The sequence below is a fragment of the Scyliorhinus canicula genome, chromosome 17, assembly GCF_902713615.1.
Source record: "Scyliorhinus canicula chromosome 17, sScyCan1.1, whole genome shotgun sequence".
Classification (NCBI taxonomy): domain Eukaryota; kingdom Metazoa; phylum Chordata; class Chondrichthyes; order Carcharhiniformes; family Scyliorhinidae; genus Scyliorhinus; species Scyliorhinus canicula.
In genome coordinates, this window is record NC_052162.1 from 110,918,712 (window position 1) to 110,939,757 (window position 21,046).

At 52.6% G+C, this 21,046-nt stretch overlaps 1 protein-coding gene across 1 annotated transcript in view; it reads right to left on the reverse strand.

The window, feature by feature from the left end:
- Nucleotides 1-4,405, reverse strand: part of LOC119951518 (zinc finger protein 420-like) — a 61,090-nt gene extending 56,685 nt beyond the window's left edge. Inside the window, exons 1-2 of the mRNA XM_038774721.1 lie at nt 4,236-4,405; nt 2,477-3,826 (exon numbers count right to left, since the gene is read on the reverse strand). Of these exons, the coding sequence (XP_038630649.1) occupies nt 2,477-3,487 (1,011 nt within the window). The 5' untranslated portion in view covers nt 3,488-3,826; nt 4,236-4,405. The remainder of the gene's footprint in view (nt 1-2,476; nt 3,827-4,235) is intronic.
- Nucleotides 4,406-21,046: the final 16,641 nt, after the last annotated feature.

Sequence of the window (21,046 nt, forward strand, 5' to 3'; positions counted from 1 at the left end):
AATCAAGAAAAAGGATGGGACACACAGATCCAGTGAACCCTGGATATCGAGGGACACACAGCATTGGATCAGGTGAAATAGGGAAGGTTATGACAGATATTGAGGGCTCAAAACAGAAGAAGCCTGAGAGGCGCAAAAGGGAAATTAGCAGAGCAAAAAGTGGGCATGAAAGGATACTGGCAGGTAAAATAAAGGAAAATCCTAAGTTGTTTTCCAAGTACATTATGGGTTGAAGGATAACAAGGGAAAGAGTAGAGCCCATTAAGGACCATACCGGCAACTTGTGTGTGGAGCCGAAGTTTGTAGGTAAATGAATACTTTATGTCAGTGTTCAATCTTGAGAGGGAAAGCTTGGGTATAGAAATTAGGAAGAAGGACTGTGATGAAATTAAAGAAATTAACATTGACAGAGAGAAGATTCTGAGTGGTCTGGCAGGCTTAAAAGTAGACAAATCTCCAGTGCCAAAGGAAGTATATCCCATGGCGTTGAGTGAACAAAGGAGGAAGTAGCAGAGGCACGAGCGATTTTCAATTCCTCTCTGGCCAGCAAAGAGATGCCAGAGAACTGCAGGATGGTCATAGGGGCAGCACAGTGGTTAACACAGTTGCTTCACAGCTCCAGGGTCCCAAGTTCGATTCCCGGCTTGGATCACTGTCTGTGCGGAGCCTGCATATTCTCCCCGTGTCTGCGTGGGTTTCCTCCCACAGTCCAAAGATGTGCAGGTTAGGTGGATTGGACATGCTAAATTGCCCTCAGTGTCCAAAAAGGTTAGGTGGGGTTACTGTGTTACAGGGATAGGGTGGAGGCGTGTGGTTAGGCAGGATGCTCTTTCCAAGGGCAGTTGCAGACTCGATAGGCCGAATGGCCTCCTTCTGCACTGTATATTCTATGAATGTGGTACCATTATTCAAGAAGGGAGGAAGAGATAAACCAGGAAACTACAGGCCAGTCAGTCTAACCTCAGTGTTGGGGAAACTATTGGAAGCAATTCTGAGAGACAGAATTAATCTGCAATTGGAGAGGCACGCATTAATTGTTGAGGGGAGGTCATGTCTGACTAATTTGATTGAATTTTATGAAGAGGTGACCAGGTATGGAGGTGAGAGAAATGCATTTGACTGCCAGCGAAGGTAAGAGCCCACGGGATCCGAGGAAATTTGGCAAATTGGATCCAGAATTGGCCGAGTGGCAGGAAAGCAGAGGGTGATGATCGAGGGGTGTTTTCCTGACTGGAAGCCTGTGTCCAGTGGGGTCCCTCAGGGATCAGTGTTGGGGCCTTTGCTGTTTGTGGTTTATATAAATGATTTAGATATGAATGCAGGAGAATTGATCAGTAAGTTCGCAGATGATACAAAAATTGGTGGGGCGGTAATTGGTGAGGAAGAAAGCCTGAGATTACAGGGGGGATATAGACGGGCTGGTCAGATGAGCTGGTCAGTGGCAAATGGAATTCAATCCGGATAAGTGTGAGGTGATGCACTTGGGCAGGACAAACAAGGCAAGGGAATATATGATAAACAGCAGGACCCTGGGAAGCATCGAGCATCAGAAGGACCTTGGTGTGTATGTACACCGGTCCCTTAAGGTAGCAGAGCAGGTGGGTACAGTGGTTAAGCAGGCATGTAGTATGCTTCCTTTATTAGCCGAGGCATGGAGTTTACAAACAGGGAGGTTATGCTGGAACTGTATAAAAGACTGATTCAGCCATAAATCAAGTGCATATGCAGTTCTGGAATCCGCATTATAGGGAGGGGGGGGGGGGGGGGGGGGGGATGCTCGCACTTGAAAGGGTGGAGGGGAGATTCACCAGGATGTTGGATGTTGCCTGGGCTGGAGAGTTTGAGCTATGAAGGGAGGTTGGATGGACTGCAATTGCTTTCCTTGAAGCAGAGAAGATAGAGGGGCGACATGGTTGAGATGGATATAAAATTATGAGGGGCATCGATAGACAGGGAGAAGCCTTTCCCCTTGCTGGAGGGATCAATGACCAGGGGGCATAAATTTACGGTAAGGGGCAGGTTTAGAAGGGATGTGAGGAAAAACACTTTCACCGAGAAGGTGGTGGGTGTTTGGAACTCGCTGCCTGAAAGGGTGGCGGAGGCAGAGACCCTCATAACATTTAAGAGGTATTTAGATGCGGACTTGCAATGCCAAGTCAAACAAGGCTATGGCCCAAATGCTGGAAAATGGGATTAGACGTGAGGTGATGAGGTGAAAGAGAAAGTGCTGGAAAATCTCAGTAGGTCTGGCAGCATCTGTCGGGAGAGAATAGAGCTAACGTTTCGAGTCCGATGACTCTTTGTCAAAACCAAAAGGTGATGAGGTGATTGTTTTTTGACTGGCGCAGACACCATGGGCAGAAGGGCCTTTTCTGTGCTGTAGTTCTCTATGACTCTGTGTGAAGGTGCCAGCAGTTTTTTTTTTAAGTTTTATAAAAAATCCCTCTCAAAGTCTCAGCACTGAGAAAAGTCTCTAGTCGGTGTGGTTGCCCTGGTGTCTCAGCAGGTTGGACGAAGAAGTGAATCCCTTCCCGCACACGGTGCACGTGAACGGCCTCTCTCCGGTGTGAACAAGCCGGTGTTTCCTCAGGGTGGACGAATCACTGAATCCATTCCCGCAAACAGAGCAGGTGAAGGGCCTCTCTCCGGTGTGGACCCGTCGGTGCGTCAGCAGGCTGGACAGCTGCGTGAATCCCTTCCCGCACACGGAGCAGGTGAATGGCCTCTCCCCGGTGTGCACGCGTCGGTGCGTCAGCAGGTTAGAGAACTGAGTGAATCCCTTCCCGCACACGGAGCAGGTGAACGGCCTCTCCCCAGTGTGAATGCGCTGGTGCTTCAGGAGGTGGGAGGAATGAACAAATCCTTTCCCGCATTCGGTGCAGGTGAACGGCCTCTTACCGGCATGAACCTGCCAGTGCGTCTGCAGGGCTGATGGATCACCGAATCCGTTCCCACACATGGAGCAGACATATGGGCTCTCTCCAGTGTGAAGACGCTGGTGGGTCAGCAGGTTGGACGACTGGGTGAATCCCTTGCCACACACGGAGCAAGTGAACGGCCTCTCCCCAGTGTGAACTCGCTGGTGCGCCAGCAGGTTGGCTGACTGAGCGAATCCCTTTCCACACTCAGGGCAAATAAAAGGCCTCTCCCCGGTGTGAACCCGCTGGTGTGTCAGCAAGCTGGACGAATCGCTGAAGCCTTTCCCACATTGAGGGCAGGTGAACGGCCTCTCCCCAGAATGGATGCGGCGGTGCCTCTGAAGGTTGGACGAATCAGTGAAGCACTTCCCACACTCCAAGCAGGTGAACGGCCTCTCCCCGGTGTGGACTCGCTGGTGAGTCTGCAGGCTAGATGAGTCACTAAATCCCTTCCCACACTGCGAGCAGGTGAACGGCCTCTCCCCCGTGTGAGTGCGTCGATGTGATTCCAGCTGGGATGGGTAATTGAATCCTTTCCCACAGTCTCCACATTTCCACGGTTTTTCCATGATGTGGCCGTCCTTTGTCCTCTCCAGGTCGGACGATCAACTTAAGCCTCACCCAAGCGCACAACAGGAATACAGCCTCTCTCCGCTGTGAATGGTGTGATGTTTTTTCAGGCTGTGTAACCGGTTAAAGCTCTTTCCTCAGTCAGTTCACTGGAACACTCTCACTCGAGTGTGTGTGTCTCGGTGCTCTTCCAGTCACTTTGCCCAGACAGGAACATTTCTCCTTCCACATTCAAAGGCCAATGATGTTCAAACACTGTTGAATCGAGTGACTCTGTCAGATCTTGGCGTGACTGATGGTACGAATTTCCCGTCTGTCAATCCTCCCCTGCTGACACCCTGCAAAAGGAGTTGACAGAAATTGTCACTCGAGGTACAGACAATTCAACTTCTTACGCAACTTTTCCCCAGCACGTCCCTTTGTGTCTGAGTCCCTACCTCCCCCCACCACCCCATGCCCTCCAATTTGGAAAGTTGTCCCGCCTTACCCGACTCTAAACCCCCTCCACTTCATTGACCTCCTGTCTCGTCCTCTCCTCAGGAACACACTCTGATCCCATCACTGGGTTGCATGTTCTTCCCACTTTGGGACTCTATCCGTTTCCCAAGTTAGGGCATCCTTTACCAACACGCCCTTTGCTCCACCCCAGAATCTTTAGGATTCGGTCCATCCTCCACCACCATCTTTGCAGAACCATCCAGTAATAAAATCAATGACATTCTCAACATGAACTCTCATTTCACTCACACAGCTTAAAATGCTTGGCACAAATCACAGCCAGTTGTCAACACCACATTGCAGGAATAATTTATCTTTTCTTCGTGAGACAGAGATCTGCATTTTGTTCATGATTTAATGAAGAGCCAATCCCAGTGACAACTCCTCACTGGGAGTTTCTGCTGGACAATGAAGACAGAACAAACCTTCGGAGAGGGGAGGGGTGAGAGTGCAGACCCCATCCTCCCTGATTGGTTGGAGGACCGCCTAGTCCTCCGGTCCAAGATCCGATGACCATTGGTCCAGCCATCCGTCCCTTAGTTCCGGTGGACGTCACCGCGTTGGTGACGGGGCACGTCCCGCCCCCGGCTCTCTGTGATTGGTTGGAGGACCATCTGGTCTTCTGGGTCCAACCCTATCGGTGCTATTGGTTCGAACCGCCGTCAGTCATCCATACGTCACGCGGAGACACGTCTGACTCTCTCCCCCTCCCCCCTCCTCCGAGTGGCTCAGCGCTTCCGGGGCAGTCGGCCACCCTGGGAACCGGCCGCCATCTTGTGCGCCAGAGGAAAGGCGGCCGGCAGGATCAGCACGCCTGCGCCACCGCCGCCATCTTGTGGCAGGGACAAACGAGTGGGCGGGGCTTGCCGTTCCCAACTCTGGTCCCAGTTACCCGGGAGGGACGACCATTTACTCCAATTGAGTTAATTTTCACTCTGCATAAAACACACACAAAGCCCACTTTTCTCAACATTTCCCACCTTTCCTGTCCTGAAAAGCCTGATATCTCAATTTATTGTGGGCCCAGGATGCACCCCTGCAGCCATCCTGTTGATTTTTAATTTTTAAACTTTAGAGTACCCAGTTCATTTTTCCAATTAAGGGGCAATTTATTGCGCCCAATCCACCTACCCTGCACATCTTTGGGTTGTGGGGGTGAAACCCACGCAGACACGGGGAGAATGTGCAAACTCCACACAAGACAGTGACCCAGAGCCGATATCAAACCTGGGACCTTGGCGCCGTGAGGCAGCAGTGCTAACCACTGCACCACCGTGCTGCCCATGCCATCCTGGATTTTATGGGAATGTTCCTTGAGTCAGGTGATTGCCCCCACGTCCCCTGATTCTGGAATAGTGATTGGAAGATCCCTTGCACGGTGAGCAACACCTTGGGATAGGCAATCTCGGTTGGAGGGAGGGTGCGGCGGAGAGTGGCACTGCCATGTCTGGTAACGTGTGCACTTGGATCACCGCACTCCACCCCTCCCGCTGACCCCAATTCCTTACGATGCCCCGCCTTCAACATGCCCTAATCACTTCCTCGGCCTCCCGGACACCCCGGCTTCCCATGCCGCCCAACCCCCTCCACTCACCCTTCCTTGGGGGCCTTCCCATTGAACCTCTCCTCCCTCTGCCCATCATGCCTCCCCGGACTGTCGCCATCCCACTCAAGCCTCTCAGAGCCAATGCGCCCACCTGTCAAAGCTGGGAGGAGAGTGGGGTTCCGGCCAGTGCTGCACCCAGGTGGCTGCTCTGCACTCACACACTGTGCCGCCCCTGGGACTGCATTCGTGCGGACACCAATGCCAATCGAATCGGGCAGCGGGAGGAGCAGTGAAGTCTGAGAAAAATGATGTCCTGGGGGATATTGGATAAGTATCCAAATTCCAGAACAATTTCCGACCGGATTGGTCATCCTGACTGCTTGTGTGGTCGTCACCACTGTTGTATAATATTGTATATACTGGTATTATGGTAAGGCCCCTGAACTACAGGTACGGGGGTAGATCCCTGCCTGCTGGCTCCACCCAGTAGCCGGAGTATAAATGTGTGTGCTCTCCTTCAACCGTATCAAGGCCGACATCGCCAAGGCTGCGATGCATGCAGTCGACGAGACGCTCCTCTTCCAAGTCGAGAGCGATGCATCAGACGTCGCTCTGGCCGCCACCCTCAACCAGGCAGGCAGGCCCGTGGCATTCTTTTCCCGCATCCTCCATGCCTCCGAAATTTGGCACTCCTCCCTCGAAAAGGAGGCCCAACCCATCGTTGGAGCTGTGCGGCATTGGAGGCATTACCTGACCAGCAGGAGATTTACTCTCCTCACGACCAACCCGTTGCCTTCATGTTCAATAACACACAGCGGGGCAAGATCAAAAACGATAAAATCTTGAGGTGGAGGATCGAGCTCTCCACCAACAACTACGAGATTTTGTATCGCCCCGGTAAGCTCAACGTGGACTGACTCCGTTCCCTGCACAACAATCTCTGTCACCCAGGAGCCACCCGTTTTTACCACTTCATTAAGGCCGGCAATCTGCCCCACTCCATCGAGGAAGTCAGGGCTATCACCAGGGACTGCCAGGTCTGCGCAGAGCGTAAACTGCAATTCTATCGGCCAGACCGTGCGCGCCTGGTGAAGGCCTCCCGTCCTTTTGAACGCCTCAGTGTGGACTTCAAAGGGCCCCTCCCCTCCACCGACTGCACCACGTACTTCCTCAGTGTGGTTGACGAATATTCCCGATTCCCCTTTGCCGTCCCATGCCCTGATATGACATCTGCCACCATCATCAAAGCCCTCAACACCATCTTCGCTCTGTTCGGTTTCCCCGCCTACGTCCACAGCGACCGGGAATCCTCATTTATGAGCGATGAGCTGCGCCAGTTCCTGCTCAACAAGGGCATTGCCTCGAGCAGGACAACCAGCTACAACCCCAGGGGCAACGGGCAGGTGGAGTGGGAGAATAGGACGGTCTGGAGGGCTGTCCAGCTGGCCCTACGGTCCAGAAATCTCCCGGTCTCCCGCTGGCAGGAGGCCCTCCCTGACGCACTCCACTCCATCCGGTCGCTCCTCTGCACCGCGACTAATGAAACCTCCCATGAACGTCCTTTGCCTTCCCCAGGAAGTCCACCTCTGGGGTTTCGCTCCCAACATGGGTGGCAGCTCCAGGAACCCATTCTCCTCCGTGGACACGAGCGCCTCCATAAGGCGGACCTGTTGGTTGAGAGGGTACAGCGACTCCATGCCAACCCGCAGTACGTTTACGTAGCGTACCCCGATGGCCACCAAGACACAGTCTCCCTCAGGGACCTGGCACCAGCTGGTTCCACACACAGCCCCCCCTCTGCCCCAGCGCCACCCTCCCTTCCCCCGGCGCACCCCACCACACCCCCCGCTCCAGGACAATCTGTCCTCCCCTTGCTCCCACCCGGGGATGAAGAGGATTTTGACACGCTCCCAGAGTCACCAAAGACCAAACCGACGCCCGAGTTGCCACCAGCACTGCGGCGCTCTCGACGACAGATCAAGGCACCAGACTGCCTAAATTTGTAATATTATCTGTGATTTTTAAAAGCAACTTGTCTGTATTTAGTTCTCCACCACCCCCGCTGGACTCACTTTTAACAGGGGGTGAATGTGGTAGTCACCACTGATGTATTATACTGTGTGTATATATATATATATATATATGTGGGTTTTACGGTAAGGCCCCTGTACTACAGGTACGGGGTAGATCCCTGCCTGCTGGCTCCGCCCAGTAGACGGAGTGTAAATATGTGTGCTCCCCGTACAGCAGCCATTTCGTCAGCTGCTGTCGGAGGCCACACATCTGCGTGTAGTAAAACCTCGATTACATTCTGCTCTCGTCTCGTCGTAATTGATAGTGCATCAGACAGTGGAGGAAGTGCCGATATATTTCCAAGTTAGGATGGTGAGTGACTTGGAGGGGAACCTTCAGGTGGTGAGGTTCCCAGGTATATGCTGCCCTTGTCCTTCTAGATGGTCATGGGTTTCGTAGAATTCATAGAATCCCCACAGTGCAGAAGGAGGCCATTCGGCCCATCGCATCTCCATCGGCTGTTGGAAAGAGCAGTCTGCATAAGCTTAACTCCATTCCATTGCACTCCTAACTTGTGCTTTGTAGATGGTGGACTGGATTTGGGGAGTCAGAAGGTGAGTTACTTGTCGTAGGATTCCTAGCCTTTGATCTGCCGGGGTAGCCACAGCATTAATGTGGCTAGTCCAGTTTAGTTTCTTGTCAATGGTAACCTCCAGGATGTTGATTGTGGGGGATTGAATGGCGGAGCAGGCTCGATGGTCCAAATGGCCTCCTCCTGCTCTTATTCTCCATGTTTCAATGATCTTACCAAATGGCGGAGCAGGCTGGGGGGCAAATTGGCCAACTACTTGCTCCTATTTAATATTGAAGAACTTTGTGTTGAAGGCTGTTGGTTACAGTTTGTCAGGACTGAATAAGTCTTCGTAGTCACACATAGGTTAACTGTAAGTCTTCTCATTTTTGCTGGCACACATGGCTCCGTCCAACACTAGACTGGCCCTGAGTGCGGGGCCCATGCGCCTCTTACATCACTGCGTGGACGATAACGTGCTCAGTCCCACATTAACCCTCCTTGGACTGCAGTTGGAAAAAGGCAGCCGAGAGGAGATTTGACAGGAGTATTCGAAATGCATGAAGGAGCCTGGACGGAGGAGATGGGGAAGGACTGTTCCATCTCGGGAATGGCCAGGGATGAAAGGGCCACATAAGCAAAAACAAACGTGGTGTGCTTTTGGTCAGCGAGTGGTGATAGGGTCTGGAATGCGCCGCCCGAGAGTGCTGTGAAGCTTTCAAAAGCGGACTAGATTGCGATCTGATTTGGAAGAATGTGCGAGGGGCGGGGGCGGTGAGAGGGCGGGGTTGGTGATTTGAGCGGGAGAACGGCAATGAGGAAATTGCTCATTCGGTGCCAATAAACTCTCAGGTGGCAGTACTGACAAACACAGGCGGCTGGATTCTCCGTTTCTGAGACGAAGTACTGACGGCGGCGTGGAAACTGTGGTGTTTTACACCAGGTAAAACGGCGCTATAGGTGTGCCGATTCAGCAACTCGAACTGGGCTCGCACCACCGCCATGTGGAACGCAACCGGTTCAGTGCAAAACGGCACCGGATTCGCCGGGTCCGCGATTGGCGCACATTGCCCCTAAATTTGAAAAAAAGAATTGGGTACTCTGAATGTATTTTTTAAAAGTTTATCAAGAATCTATCTCGCTCTATCTTGAAAATATTCAAAGACTCTTGTGATGAATGTTGGAAATTGTATTATATATTTCTGTTGCAGTAATATTATTTAAATAACCTAGGTTAAGGTATCCAGACCCTTTGTTTGCTGAAGCTACAGTTAAGAGGTCGTAAATGATGACGTCATTGTTACATTTTTTTAAATTTAGAGTGTCCAATTCATTTTTTCAAGTTAAGGGGCAATTTAGCACGGCCAATCCACCTAGAACAGGGGTGGGCAAACTTTTCCGTGCAAGGGCCGCATTCAGAAATTCACAATTCACAAAGGGCCGCATAGTATATTAAGTAAAATAATTACGTCACCCGGTTATGATTCTGGGCGCCTCATATAGAACATAGAACAGTACAGCACAGAACAGGCCCTTCGGCCCTCGATGTTGTGCCGAGCAATGATCACCCTACTCAAACCCACGTATCCACCCTATAAAAGTAACCCAACACCCCCCCCCCCCAATTAACCTTATTCTTTAGGACACTAAGGGTAATTCAGCATAGCCAATTCACCTAACCCGCACATCTTTGGACTGTGGGAGGAAACCGGAGCACCCGGAGGAAACCCACGCACACATGGGGAGGACGTGCAGACTCCGCACAGACAGTGACCCAGCGGGGAATCGAACCTGGGACCCTGGAGCTGTGAAGCATTTATGCTAACCACCATGCTACCTCGCCTGCACATCTTTGGTTTGTGGGGGTGAAACCCACGCAGACACGGGGAGAATGTGCAAACTCCACACGGACAGTGACCCAGAGCCGGGATCGAACTTGGGACCTCAGCGCCGTGAGGCCGCAGTGCTAACCACTGAGCCACCGTGCTGCCCTGTGGTTAATTTTAACCATTTACTTGTTCACAAAGAGATGCCTGATTGGAACTCTTTGCTGGAGATTCCCTGGAGAGCAGATAATTTGAGACATTGTGTTTAGACTTAGGTAAGCAAGTCATGGGACATGTGAGTGGGATAAAGATGATGTAATTAATGAAAGGAGCCAGGTCTATAGCAAACAGCTTTGGCTGTAGGGTTTTTTAGTATGACACTGGCAGAAGGATTTGCAGGTTATGCCTGAAAGGGTATCTCTCCACTTTGCTGAACCGTTGCACATTCTTTTCTCTTTATAGACAACCATTCAGATAATAATCTGCATCCCCGTTTTTCTAACATTGTGGATGAACGCACATTATACTGAACCAGCCACTCACTCAGCTTGTCCAAATCACACTGAGGCATAGACTACAGAATCCCTACCGTGCAAAAAGAGGCCATTCGACCCATCAAGTCTGCAGAACCCTCCGAAAGAGCACCTCACATAGGCTTACCACCCATCGCTCTATCCCTGTATCCCCGCATAACCTGCACATCTTTGGACTGTGGCAGGAAACATGAGCACCAGGAGGAAACCCACGCAGATACGGGGAGAGCGCGCAAACTCCATACAATCACCCAAGACTGGATTCAAACCCAGCTCCCTTATGCTGTGAGGCAGCCGTGCTAACCACTGTGCCAACATGCTGCCCGTACATCTCTGTATTGTTCTCACAGCTTACCTTCCCACTCAGCTTTGTGTCACTGTACCTGCATTATGTGTCATCTTACTCCTCCCTGATGTCCTTGGTACTCGTGTGACCTCAATAACTGGATCCTTTCCGTCCCACTACAATTCCATCTCCTGCCCCGAGGAATTGTGCTGAACCCTGGCACTAGGTAGGTAATATAGGCTTCAGGAGTCATGCAGAGAAATGGATAGATTCTGCTAAGTGTACTGCCGCTATGACAACTATAATTATTTTAACTCTCCACCCAGCACCCCTCCCCAGCAGCTCCCACGGGAATGCTGTCCTGCACCACAGTGCTGTGGTTAGTTTGCTTATCCTCTCTGCAGTCACTGCAAACATACACATAAGCTGTGAGAACATCAGAGCTGTTGGACAAGAGTTTTCTCCATTTCTACGTTTGTGATCCCCCAATTCTGCCAGAGTCAGTCACACCATCCTGAACCTGACCAAATCTGAAGTTCCCTGGCTCCCAGCCGATGTTCTTCCTGCCGAATGGCACCGCTCGAAGCTCGGACTCCCAACACATCAGCTCTGAGCCGATGCTCCTCCGAGCTGCAGGCAACTCCTGTGGGTGCGGTCTCCATGGATCATACAGGTGTTCATAGGAACATAGGGATTGGAGCAGAAAGACAATTCAACCCTTCGAGCCTGCTCCACCATTCAATCAAATCATGGTTGATCTCTTCCTGGTCTCAAATCCACCTCCCCATTTGTTGTCTGAATTCTTTTAACCCGGTTTTTAAATCAGAAATATATGTATCTCCTTCTTGAAACCATTTAAAGACTCAAATTCCACTGCACTATGGGCAGCGAGTTCCACAAATTCACCACCCACTGCGAGAAGTAGTTCCTCCTCATCTCAGTTCTAAATCAGGGGCTGGTTTAGCACACTGGGCTAAATCGCTGGCTTTGAAAGCAGACCAAGGCAGGCCAGCAGCCTGGTTCAATTCCCGTACCAGCCTCCCCGAACAGGTGCCAGAATGTGGCGACTAGGGGCTTTTCACAGTAACTTCATTGAAGCCTACTTGTGACAATGTGATTTTCATTTCAAATCTACCACCTCTCAATCTATATCCGTGATCTCTCATTCGAGATAATAACCTTTGTCACAAGTCGGTTTATATTAACACTGCAATGAAGTTACTGTGAAAAGCCCCCAGTCATCACACTCAGGCGCCTGTTCGGCTAAACTGAGGGAGAATTCAGAATGTCCAAATTGCCGAACAGCACGTCGTTCAGGACTTGTGGGAGGAAACTGGGGCACCCGGAGGAAACCCACGCAGACATGGGGAGAACGTGCAGACTTCGCACAGACAGTGACCCAAGCCGGGAATCGAACCTGAGACCCTGGCGTTGTGAAGCCACAGTGTGAAGCACTAGGTTACCATGATTCCGCCACAAGGGGGAACATTTGGTCTACCTTTACTTCATCAATCCTTCATGGTCAGCCCCAGTGGTCCACAGCTGTTGCATAGGTAGGCGAATTGTAAAAGAGGGGCTGAATATGCCAGCGACTGATAGAAATGAGGCTATGACAGGTGAGGACCTTGAGAGGATTGTTATCACTAAGGAGGGAGTGATGGGCAAGCTAATGGGGCTAAAGGTAGACAAGTCTCCTGGCCCTGATGGAATGCATCCCAGAGTGCTAAAAGAGATGGCTAGGGAAATTGCAGATGCGCTGGTGATAATTTACCAAAATTCACTAGACTCTGGGGTGGTCCCGGTGGATTGGAAATTAGCAAACGTGACGCCACTGTTTAAAAAAGGAGGTAGGCAGAAAGCAGGAAATTATAGGCCAGTGAGTTTAACTTCGGTAATAGGGAAGATGCTGGAATCTATCATCAAGGAAGAAATTACGAGGCATCTGGATAGAAATTGTCCCATTGGGCAGACGCAGCATGGGTTCGTTAAAGGCAGGTCGTGCCTAACTAATTTAGTGGAATTTTTTGAGGACATTACCAGTGCAGTAGATAACGGGGAGCCGATGGATGTGGTATATCTGGATTTCCAGAAAGCCTTTGACAAGGTGCCACACAAAAGGTTGCTGCATAAGATAAAGATGCATGTCATTAAGGGTAAAGTAGTTGCATGGATAGAGGATTGGTTAATTAATAGAAAGCAAAGAGTTGGGATAAATGGCTGTTTCTCTGGTTGGCAATCAGTAGCTAGTGGTGTCCCTCAGGGATCCGTGTTGGGCCCACAATTGTTCACAATTTACATTGATGATTTGGAGTTGGGGACCAAGGGCAATGTGTCCAAGTTTGCAGATGACACTAAGATGAGTGGTAAAGCGAAAAGTCGAAAAGTGCAGAGGATACTGGAAGTCTGCAGAGGGATTTGGATAGGTTAAGTGAATGGGCTCGGGTCTGGCAGATGGAATACAATGTTGACAAATGTGAGGTTATCCATTTTGGTAGGAATAACAGCAAACGGGATTATTATTTAAACGATAAAATATTAAAGCATGCCGCTGTTCAGAGAGACTTGGGTGTGCTAGTGCATGAGTCACAGAAGGTTGGTTTACAAGTGCAACAGGTGATTAAGAAGGCAAATGGAATTTTGTCCTTCATTGCTAGAGGGATGGAGTTTAAGACTAGGGAGGTTATGTTGCAATTGTATAAGGTGTTAGTGCGGCCACACCTGGAGTATTGTGTTCAGTTTTGGTCTCCTTACTTGAGAAAGGACGTACTGGCGCTGGAGGGTGTGCAGAGGAGATTCACTAGGTTAATCCCAGAGCTGAAGGGGTTGGATTATGAGGAGAGGTTGAGTAGGCTAGGACTGTACTCGTTGGAATTTAGAAGGATGAGGGGGGATCTTATAGAAACATTTAAAATTATGAAGGGAATAGATAGGATAGATGCGGGCAGGTTGTTTCCACTGGCGGGTGACAGCAGAACTAGGGGGCATAGCCTCAAAATAAGGGGAAGTAGATTTAGGACTGAGTTTAGGAGGAACTTCTTCACCCAAAGGGTTGTGAATCTATGGAATTCCTTGCCCAGTGAAGCAGTTGAGGCTCCTTCATTACATGTTTTTAAGGTAAAGATAGATAGTTTTTTGAAGAATAAAGGGATTAAGGGTTATGGTGTTCGGGCCGGAAAGTGGAGCTGAGTCCACAAAAGATCAGCCATGATCTAATTGAATGGCGGAGCAGGCTCGAGGGGCCAGATGGCCTACTCCTGCTCCTAGTTCTTATGTTCTTATGTTCTTATGAATGGCCTCCTCTTGTTCCAATGGTTCGGATCACGCAGAAGCACTTGAAGCATTTGAAGGTGGCACTGAAAAGATCACCACGCCCCTGATGTGCCATCAATTGTACGAGAGGCGAGTGCTTTACAAAAGTCAGGCTTTAATAAACTAGAACACAGCTCTGCGATCATCTACAATGGAATGGACGATCGCCGGGCGTTTGTCTATTTATACCTCGGTAATGGAGGCGTGGCTAACTCAGCCTCTCGGCCAATCGGTCGAGAGGCACATGACCGACCAGGGCCAATGGTAAGCCGGTGTTCTGCCCCAATGGCAGACAGGTATGCAAATCATATCATCACATATCACCCCTTGCGGAGAAGGAAGCCGGGGGGGGGGGTATGAACGAGAGCCGGGGTGGGGGGTGGGGGGCGGAGAGAACTGATGATATGAGTAGCAGCCGGGAGGATAAAATTTTCCCTCCTTTCTCTTAACAAATTTGGGTGCTTCCCACTGGCCCAGACAAGAAGCGATATGTACACAAAAGTCCATGGAGCTGTCGAAATTTAGAACGATTCGATCAGTCTTTTTGTGGCCCGTGACGTTCTGGCAGACCGCCGCAGTGGAGGAGTTGACGTCGGGTCGGCCGATGGTGGTGGTTCCGCTGACGTCCTGGAGTCCGGGAGCGATGGTCCTTGAACAGTCTCCGTCACCCGAGCTGGCTGTGGAGACGCCATGGATGGGGAAGGGGGAACCTGAGTTGGGTGCTGGGGGGAAAAAATCAGAGGGGGGGTCGGGGGGGAAGGCCGCACGCCGGCGGGTGCCAGGTCCCGGAGGGAGACCGTGTCCTGCCGACCGTCGGGGTACTCCACATACGCGTACTGCGGGTTAGCGTGGAGTAACTGGACTTGTTCCACCAACGGGTCGGACTTGTGCACCCGCACATGCTTCCGGAGCAAGATGGGTCCGGGGGTGACCAGCCACGTCGGGAGAGGGGATCCGGAGGATGACTTCCTGGGGAAAACAAGAAGACGTTCATGGGGTGTCTGATTTGTTGTGGTACAGAGGAGTGAGCGGATAGAATGTAGGGCATCGGGGATCACCTCTTGCCATCGGGAAATAGGGAGATCTCTGGACCGGAGGGCCAGTAGTAAGGTCTTCCAGATGGTACCATTGTCCCGCTCGACCTGTCCGTTACCCCGGGGGTTATAGCTGGTCGTCCTGCTAGAGGCAATGCCCCTATCGAGCAGGAATTGACGCAGCTCGTCGCTCATAAAGGAGGACCCCCGATCGCTGTGAATGTACGTGGGGTAGCCGAACAGGGAGAAGACGGAGAGGAGTGCCTTAATGACGGTCGATGTGGTCATGTCAGGGCAGGGAATGGCGAAGGGGAAGCGGGAGAATTCGTCAATTACCGCCAGGAAGTAAATGTTGCGGTTGTTAGAGGGAAGGGGCCCCTTGAAGTCAATGCTGAGACGTTCGAAGGGGCGGGATGCTTTGATCAGGTGTGCGCGCTCGGGGCGGTAGAAGTGCGGTTTGCACTCGCCGCAGATGTGGCAGCCACGGGTTACTGTCCTGACTTCCGCGATGGAGAAAGGCAGGTTGCGGGCCTTAATGAAATGGTAGAGGCGGGTCACCCCTGGATGGCAGAGGTCCGCGTGGAGGGAGCGAAGGCGGTCTATCTGCGCGCTGGCGTAGGTACCGCGGGACAGGGTATCAGGAGGCTCATTGAGCTTCCCAGGACGATACAAGATATCATAGTTGTACGTGGACAACTCGATCCGCCACCGTAAGATCTTGTCATTCTTGATCTTGCCCCTTTGTGCATTATCAAACATGAAGGCTACTGACCGTTGGTCTGTGAGGAGGGTAAACCTCCTGCCGGCCAAATAGTGCCTCCAATGTCGCACCGCTTCAACTATGGCCTGGGCTTCCTTTTCCACAGAGGGGTGGCGGAGTTCGGAAGCCTGGAGAGTTCTGGTGAAGAAGGCCACGGGTCTGCCCGCTTGGTTCAGGGTGGCCGCCAGAGCAACTTCTGATGCGTCGCTCTCGACCTGGAAGGGGAGGGACTCGTCGATGGCGCGCATCGTGGCCTTTGCGATGTCCGCTTTGATGCGGCTAAAGGCCTGGCAGGCCTCTGTCGACGGCGGGAAGGTCGTGGTTTGAATGAGGGGACGGGCCTTGTCCGCGTAGTTGGGAACCCATTGGGTGTAGTATGCGAAGAACCCCAGGCAGCGTTTGAGGGATTTTGGGGTATTGGGGAGAGGGAGTTCCATCAGGGGGCGCATGCGTTCGGGGTCGGGGCCTATCACTCCTTTCCGCACTACGTAGCCGAGGATGGCTAGACGGTCGGTGCTAAACACGCACTTATCCTTATTGTATGTGAGGTTAAGGAGTGTAGCGGTCCGGAGGAATTGCTGGAGGTTGGCGTCATGGTCCTGCTGGTCGTGGCCGCAGATGGTGACATTATCGAGGTACGGGAAGGTAGCCTGTAATCCGTAACTGTCGACCATTCGGTCCATCTCCCGTTGGAAGACCGAGACCCCATTTGTGACACCAAATGGAACCCTAAGGAAGTGGTAGAGGCGCCCATCTGCCTCGAACGCGGTGTATTTGCGGTCACTCGCGCGGATGGGGAGCTGGTGATAAGCGGACTTAAGGTCCACAGTGGAGAAGACCTTGTATTTTGCGATCTCATTTACCATGGTGGAAATACGGGGGAGAGGATACACGTCCAGTTGCGTAAACCGGTTGATGGTCTGGCTATAGTCGATGACCATCCGGTTTTTCTCCCCAGTCCGGACCACCAGCACTTGGGCTCGCCAGGGACTGTTGCTGGCCTCGATGACCCCTTCCGTCAGCAACCTCTGGACCTCGGACCTGATGAAGGACCGGTCCTGAGCGCTGTACCGTCTGCTCCGAGTGGCGACGGGTTTGCAATCGGGGGTGAGGTTAGCAAACAGGGAGGGGGAGTCCACTTTGAGGGACGCGAGGCTGCAGACAGTGAGGGGGGGTATAGGGCCGCCGAATTGGAAGGTCAAGCTCTGCAGGTTGCACTGGAAGTCCAGTCCTAGGAGTGCCGGTGCGCAAAGGTCGGGGAGGACAAGGAATTTATAATTTTTAAAAACCTTCCCCTGGACCATGAGGTCCGCGATGCAGCAGCCGGTGATGTGGACGGAGTGCGAACCTGAGGCTAACCCGATTTTGTGTGTTACCGAATGGACAGGGAGCGCGCAGCGTCTTACCGTGTCAGGGTGAACGAAGCTTTCCGTGCTCCCGGAGTCCAGCAGGCAGCCCGTCTCGTGGCCGTTGAGGTGGATCAGCGTTGTCGTTTTGGCGAGCGTGCATGGACGTGACTGGTCGAGCTGAATGGCCGCGAGCCGTGGAGAAAATCCGTGTCCGTCGTCACCGTCCGAGTCGATGTTAGAAGAACCTTGCGTGCCAGTCCCGGAAGGCGGTGGCCAGGATCCGCACGTGGAGTTGGGATCCCAAGATGGCAGCGCCCAGGACCCGCACGTGGAGTCGGGGCCCCAAGACGGCAGCGTCCAGGACCCGCACGTGGAGTCGGGGCCCCAAGATGGCGGCGCCCATGGGGCCCTCGTGGTCGGTGGGGGCAGGGCTAGCGGTGCCGGCGAGCTGAGTGGAGCGGCTGCGAGCGGGGGAGGTGAGGCGTGCAGGCCAGGCACGGGGGCCCGGGGGCCGGGGGGGAAGACTCGTGCGGCAGGCAGGCAGGGACCGGGAGGGCCCGGAGAGGCGTGCAGGTCGAGCGCCGGGGCCCGGGGGCGGGGGGGAGAGGCCCGCACGGCGGGCCGGCAGGGACCGGGAGGGCCCGGAGAGGCCTGGCAGACCGTGGAGTAGTGGCCCTTCTTCCCGCAGCTCTTACAGAGGGCGGAGCGGGCTGGGCAGCGCGGGCGAGGGTGTTTTGCGAACCCGCAAAAGTAGCAGTGGGACCCCGCGGACTTGTCGGGGCGTCCCGCGGCACAGGCCTGATGGAGGTCAGGAGCGGCGGATGGCGGTTGGGAAGCGTGCCAGGAGGCCTGGCTGGGGTCATAGAAGCAGGCGTTTTGATCAGCGACCTCCAGAGAGGAGGAGAGGGTCAGTGTCTCAGTTAAGCTGAGGTCGTCTCTCTCCAGCATCAGCTGGCGGATAGTGGGGGACTGCATCCCAGCCACGTAAGCGTCTCTGATCAGTAGTTCCATAAGCTCCGTAGCTGAGACTGCGACACAGGAGCAATTCCTCCCCAGGGTATAGAGGGCCCGGTAAAATTCGTTGAGTGACTCACCAGGGAGCTGCCGTCTGGTGGCCAGCAGATGTCGGGCGAATACCCTGTTGACTGGTTTGATGAATTGTCCCTTCAGCTTTTGTATAGCTTCATCATAAGTCGTTTCTTCTTTGATTATTGCGTAGGCGTCGATACCCACGCTGGAGTGGAGGACGTGCAGCTTCTGTGCCCCGGTGGGGGGAGTGGTTGTAGATGCCAGGAACCCTTCGAGGCATGTCAGCCAGAGTTGGAAATGTTTTGCAGAGTTCGGAGTTTGCGGGCTGATGCGGAGGCATTCGGGCTTGATCCGGAACTCCATCTTCAAAGTCGTAGTTTATTAAATTGATGTGCCATCAATCGTACGAGAGGCGAGTGCTTTACAAAAGTCAGGCTTTAATAAACTAGAACACAGCTCTGCGATCATCTACAATGGAATGGACGATCGCCGGGCGTTTGTCTATTTATACCTCGGTAATGGAGGCGTGGTTAACTCAGCCTCTCAGCCAATCGGTCGAGAGGCACATGACCGACCAGGGCCAATGGTAAGCCGGTGTTCTGCCCCAATGGCAGACAGGTATGCAAATTATATCATCACAGCCCCAAAAATTGTAATGTCAGGGTCTTCGGCACGGAAAACATTGAGAAAAAAATCCCATAAGTGTGTTTTATGCAGCGAGAATGAACTCAATTGGAGCCAATGAACGGGTGTCCCTCCCGGGTAACTGGGACCAAAATGTGGCATCATGAGGCCCCGCCCATTCATTGTCCCTGTCATAAAATGGCGGCGGTCCCCGACGCATGCGTCCTGACCCACTCTGCCGCCTTTCCTCTGGTCCACAAGATGGCGGCAGGTCTACACGGTAATCCTGGCCGGCTGGTTGGGAGCCGGGCGGTGGGGGTGGGGGTGGGGGTGGGGGTGGGGGAATTAACAAACGCAGTTGATTGACGGCTCTCTGGGCCAATAAGGGGCGCGGTCTCCGCCCGGAGGATCGTCCGGTCCTCCAACCAATCACAGAGAGCAGGGGGGGGGGGGGGGGACGCCCGGCTCCGCCTCCCCAACCGCCAGCTGGCAAAGTGATTGTCTGGTGGATGACGCCAAACCCTCACGGGGGTGATTGACGGGGATTGCGACCAATAACCATCGGGGATTGTCCGGGCGGTCCTCCAATCAATCACAGAGAGACTGGAGGTCCCGCCCCCTTTTCCAGTTCGACTCTCTAAAACAGGTTGGATAAACAGAGATTCCCAGAAAGAAAACGCTGCAGGTCCCTCCCAGCACTGTGCAAAGACAAACAAGAGTTAAAGTTTGGAGTTTAATGTGCCCCCTACTTAGAGCTGAGGAGAGGTAGAAATATGATGGGTTTTGTGCCAGTTTTGAGTGTGTGTCTGTGGTGAGGCTCATGTTCCAGAGGAGATGCTCCCCGGGGTGGGAGCAAACCCCCTTCCAGGTACCACTGCCCCTCAGAGGGCTTCAGCCACCATGGTCCGCGAACGTGCCCTGGCACAGAGCCCAGGTAGTCTGCCAGCACTTTGCCTGGCGCAGTGAAGTGCAGGAACATCAACGCACTTTGCTCCAGCCATTTGGCACACTGGAAAAATTTGCGGGAGATGGTCGCATTGAAGCGTTGAGATAAGCACTTGGAATGCTGCATCATACAAGTTTATGGAGCAAGTGCTGGAAAATGGGATTATAACAGATCGGTGTTTGATGGCCGGCGCAGACACGATGGGCCTCTTTCTGTGCTGTGAAGCTCTGTTGACTGTCCTTGGCCACGCCAATGAACGTACCCTCCGCGGCCGCCTAGTCCCAAAGCGGGACTCGGACCTAGACCTGTCCCAGAGGCTGGGGCTTGACCCCTGGCGCCCAGACCCTCCTTCACTGAGCCACATGAGCTTCATTTCCTAGGTGGGGAGGTGTGGGCATTATTTCATTATTAACAAAATCCAGATTGGATTTGCTGTTTTTCCAACAAAAACGATAAATTATTTGTGGGGAAAATGAATTAATTGTGATTTGGACCCAACATTTTAATTTTTGTGCATGTGAAATGAGGGTTAAAGGTGGGGATATCATTGTTGTTGCAACGTGTAGATGTCGAACTCAATGTGCGGTGGTGGAGAATGGGCAGACCCTTCAGTGTCCCAGGTGTTGGCAGAGTAGGACAGGAAAGAACAGGTGGGGTGTCCCAAATTTGGGGGAGGGACTGCGGGAGGTGGGGAAGGCTCCCATAGAGAGGGAGGAAAGCCCACCCAGCGACGGGGTCAGAGGTGTGTAGAGTCGTGAGAGTACAAAGCGGGACCTCAATGAGGAGGAGGAGGGTACGGAGCGTCGGAGGACGGTAGGCAGGACAGAGTCTCAATTGGTTCCCGAAAAAGGGAAAGATTGGTGGAATGTTGCATAAAAAATAAAATTGTCTGTGATCTATCCTATACTTACATTGATCTGTGTAAACTCAGGGGATCGGAAAGGCAGGATTTGCAGACGGGAATCTGGAATCGAAGATTGGGCCAAGATCTTGACAGAGTCACTCAATTCATCAGGACATGAAAATCCTCAGCTTTCGAACATGGAAGGAGAAATGTTTGTCGGTTTTGTCTGTGGGAAAGGACTTCAAACATCACTGTGACTGGAAAAGCACCGAGACACACATAAGTCCGAGTGAGAGTGTTCCAGAGCACTGACTGTGGAAAGAGCTTTAACCAGTTACACAGCCTGAAAAAACATCACACCATTCACAGTGGGGACGAGATTTCAACTGA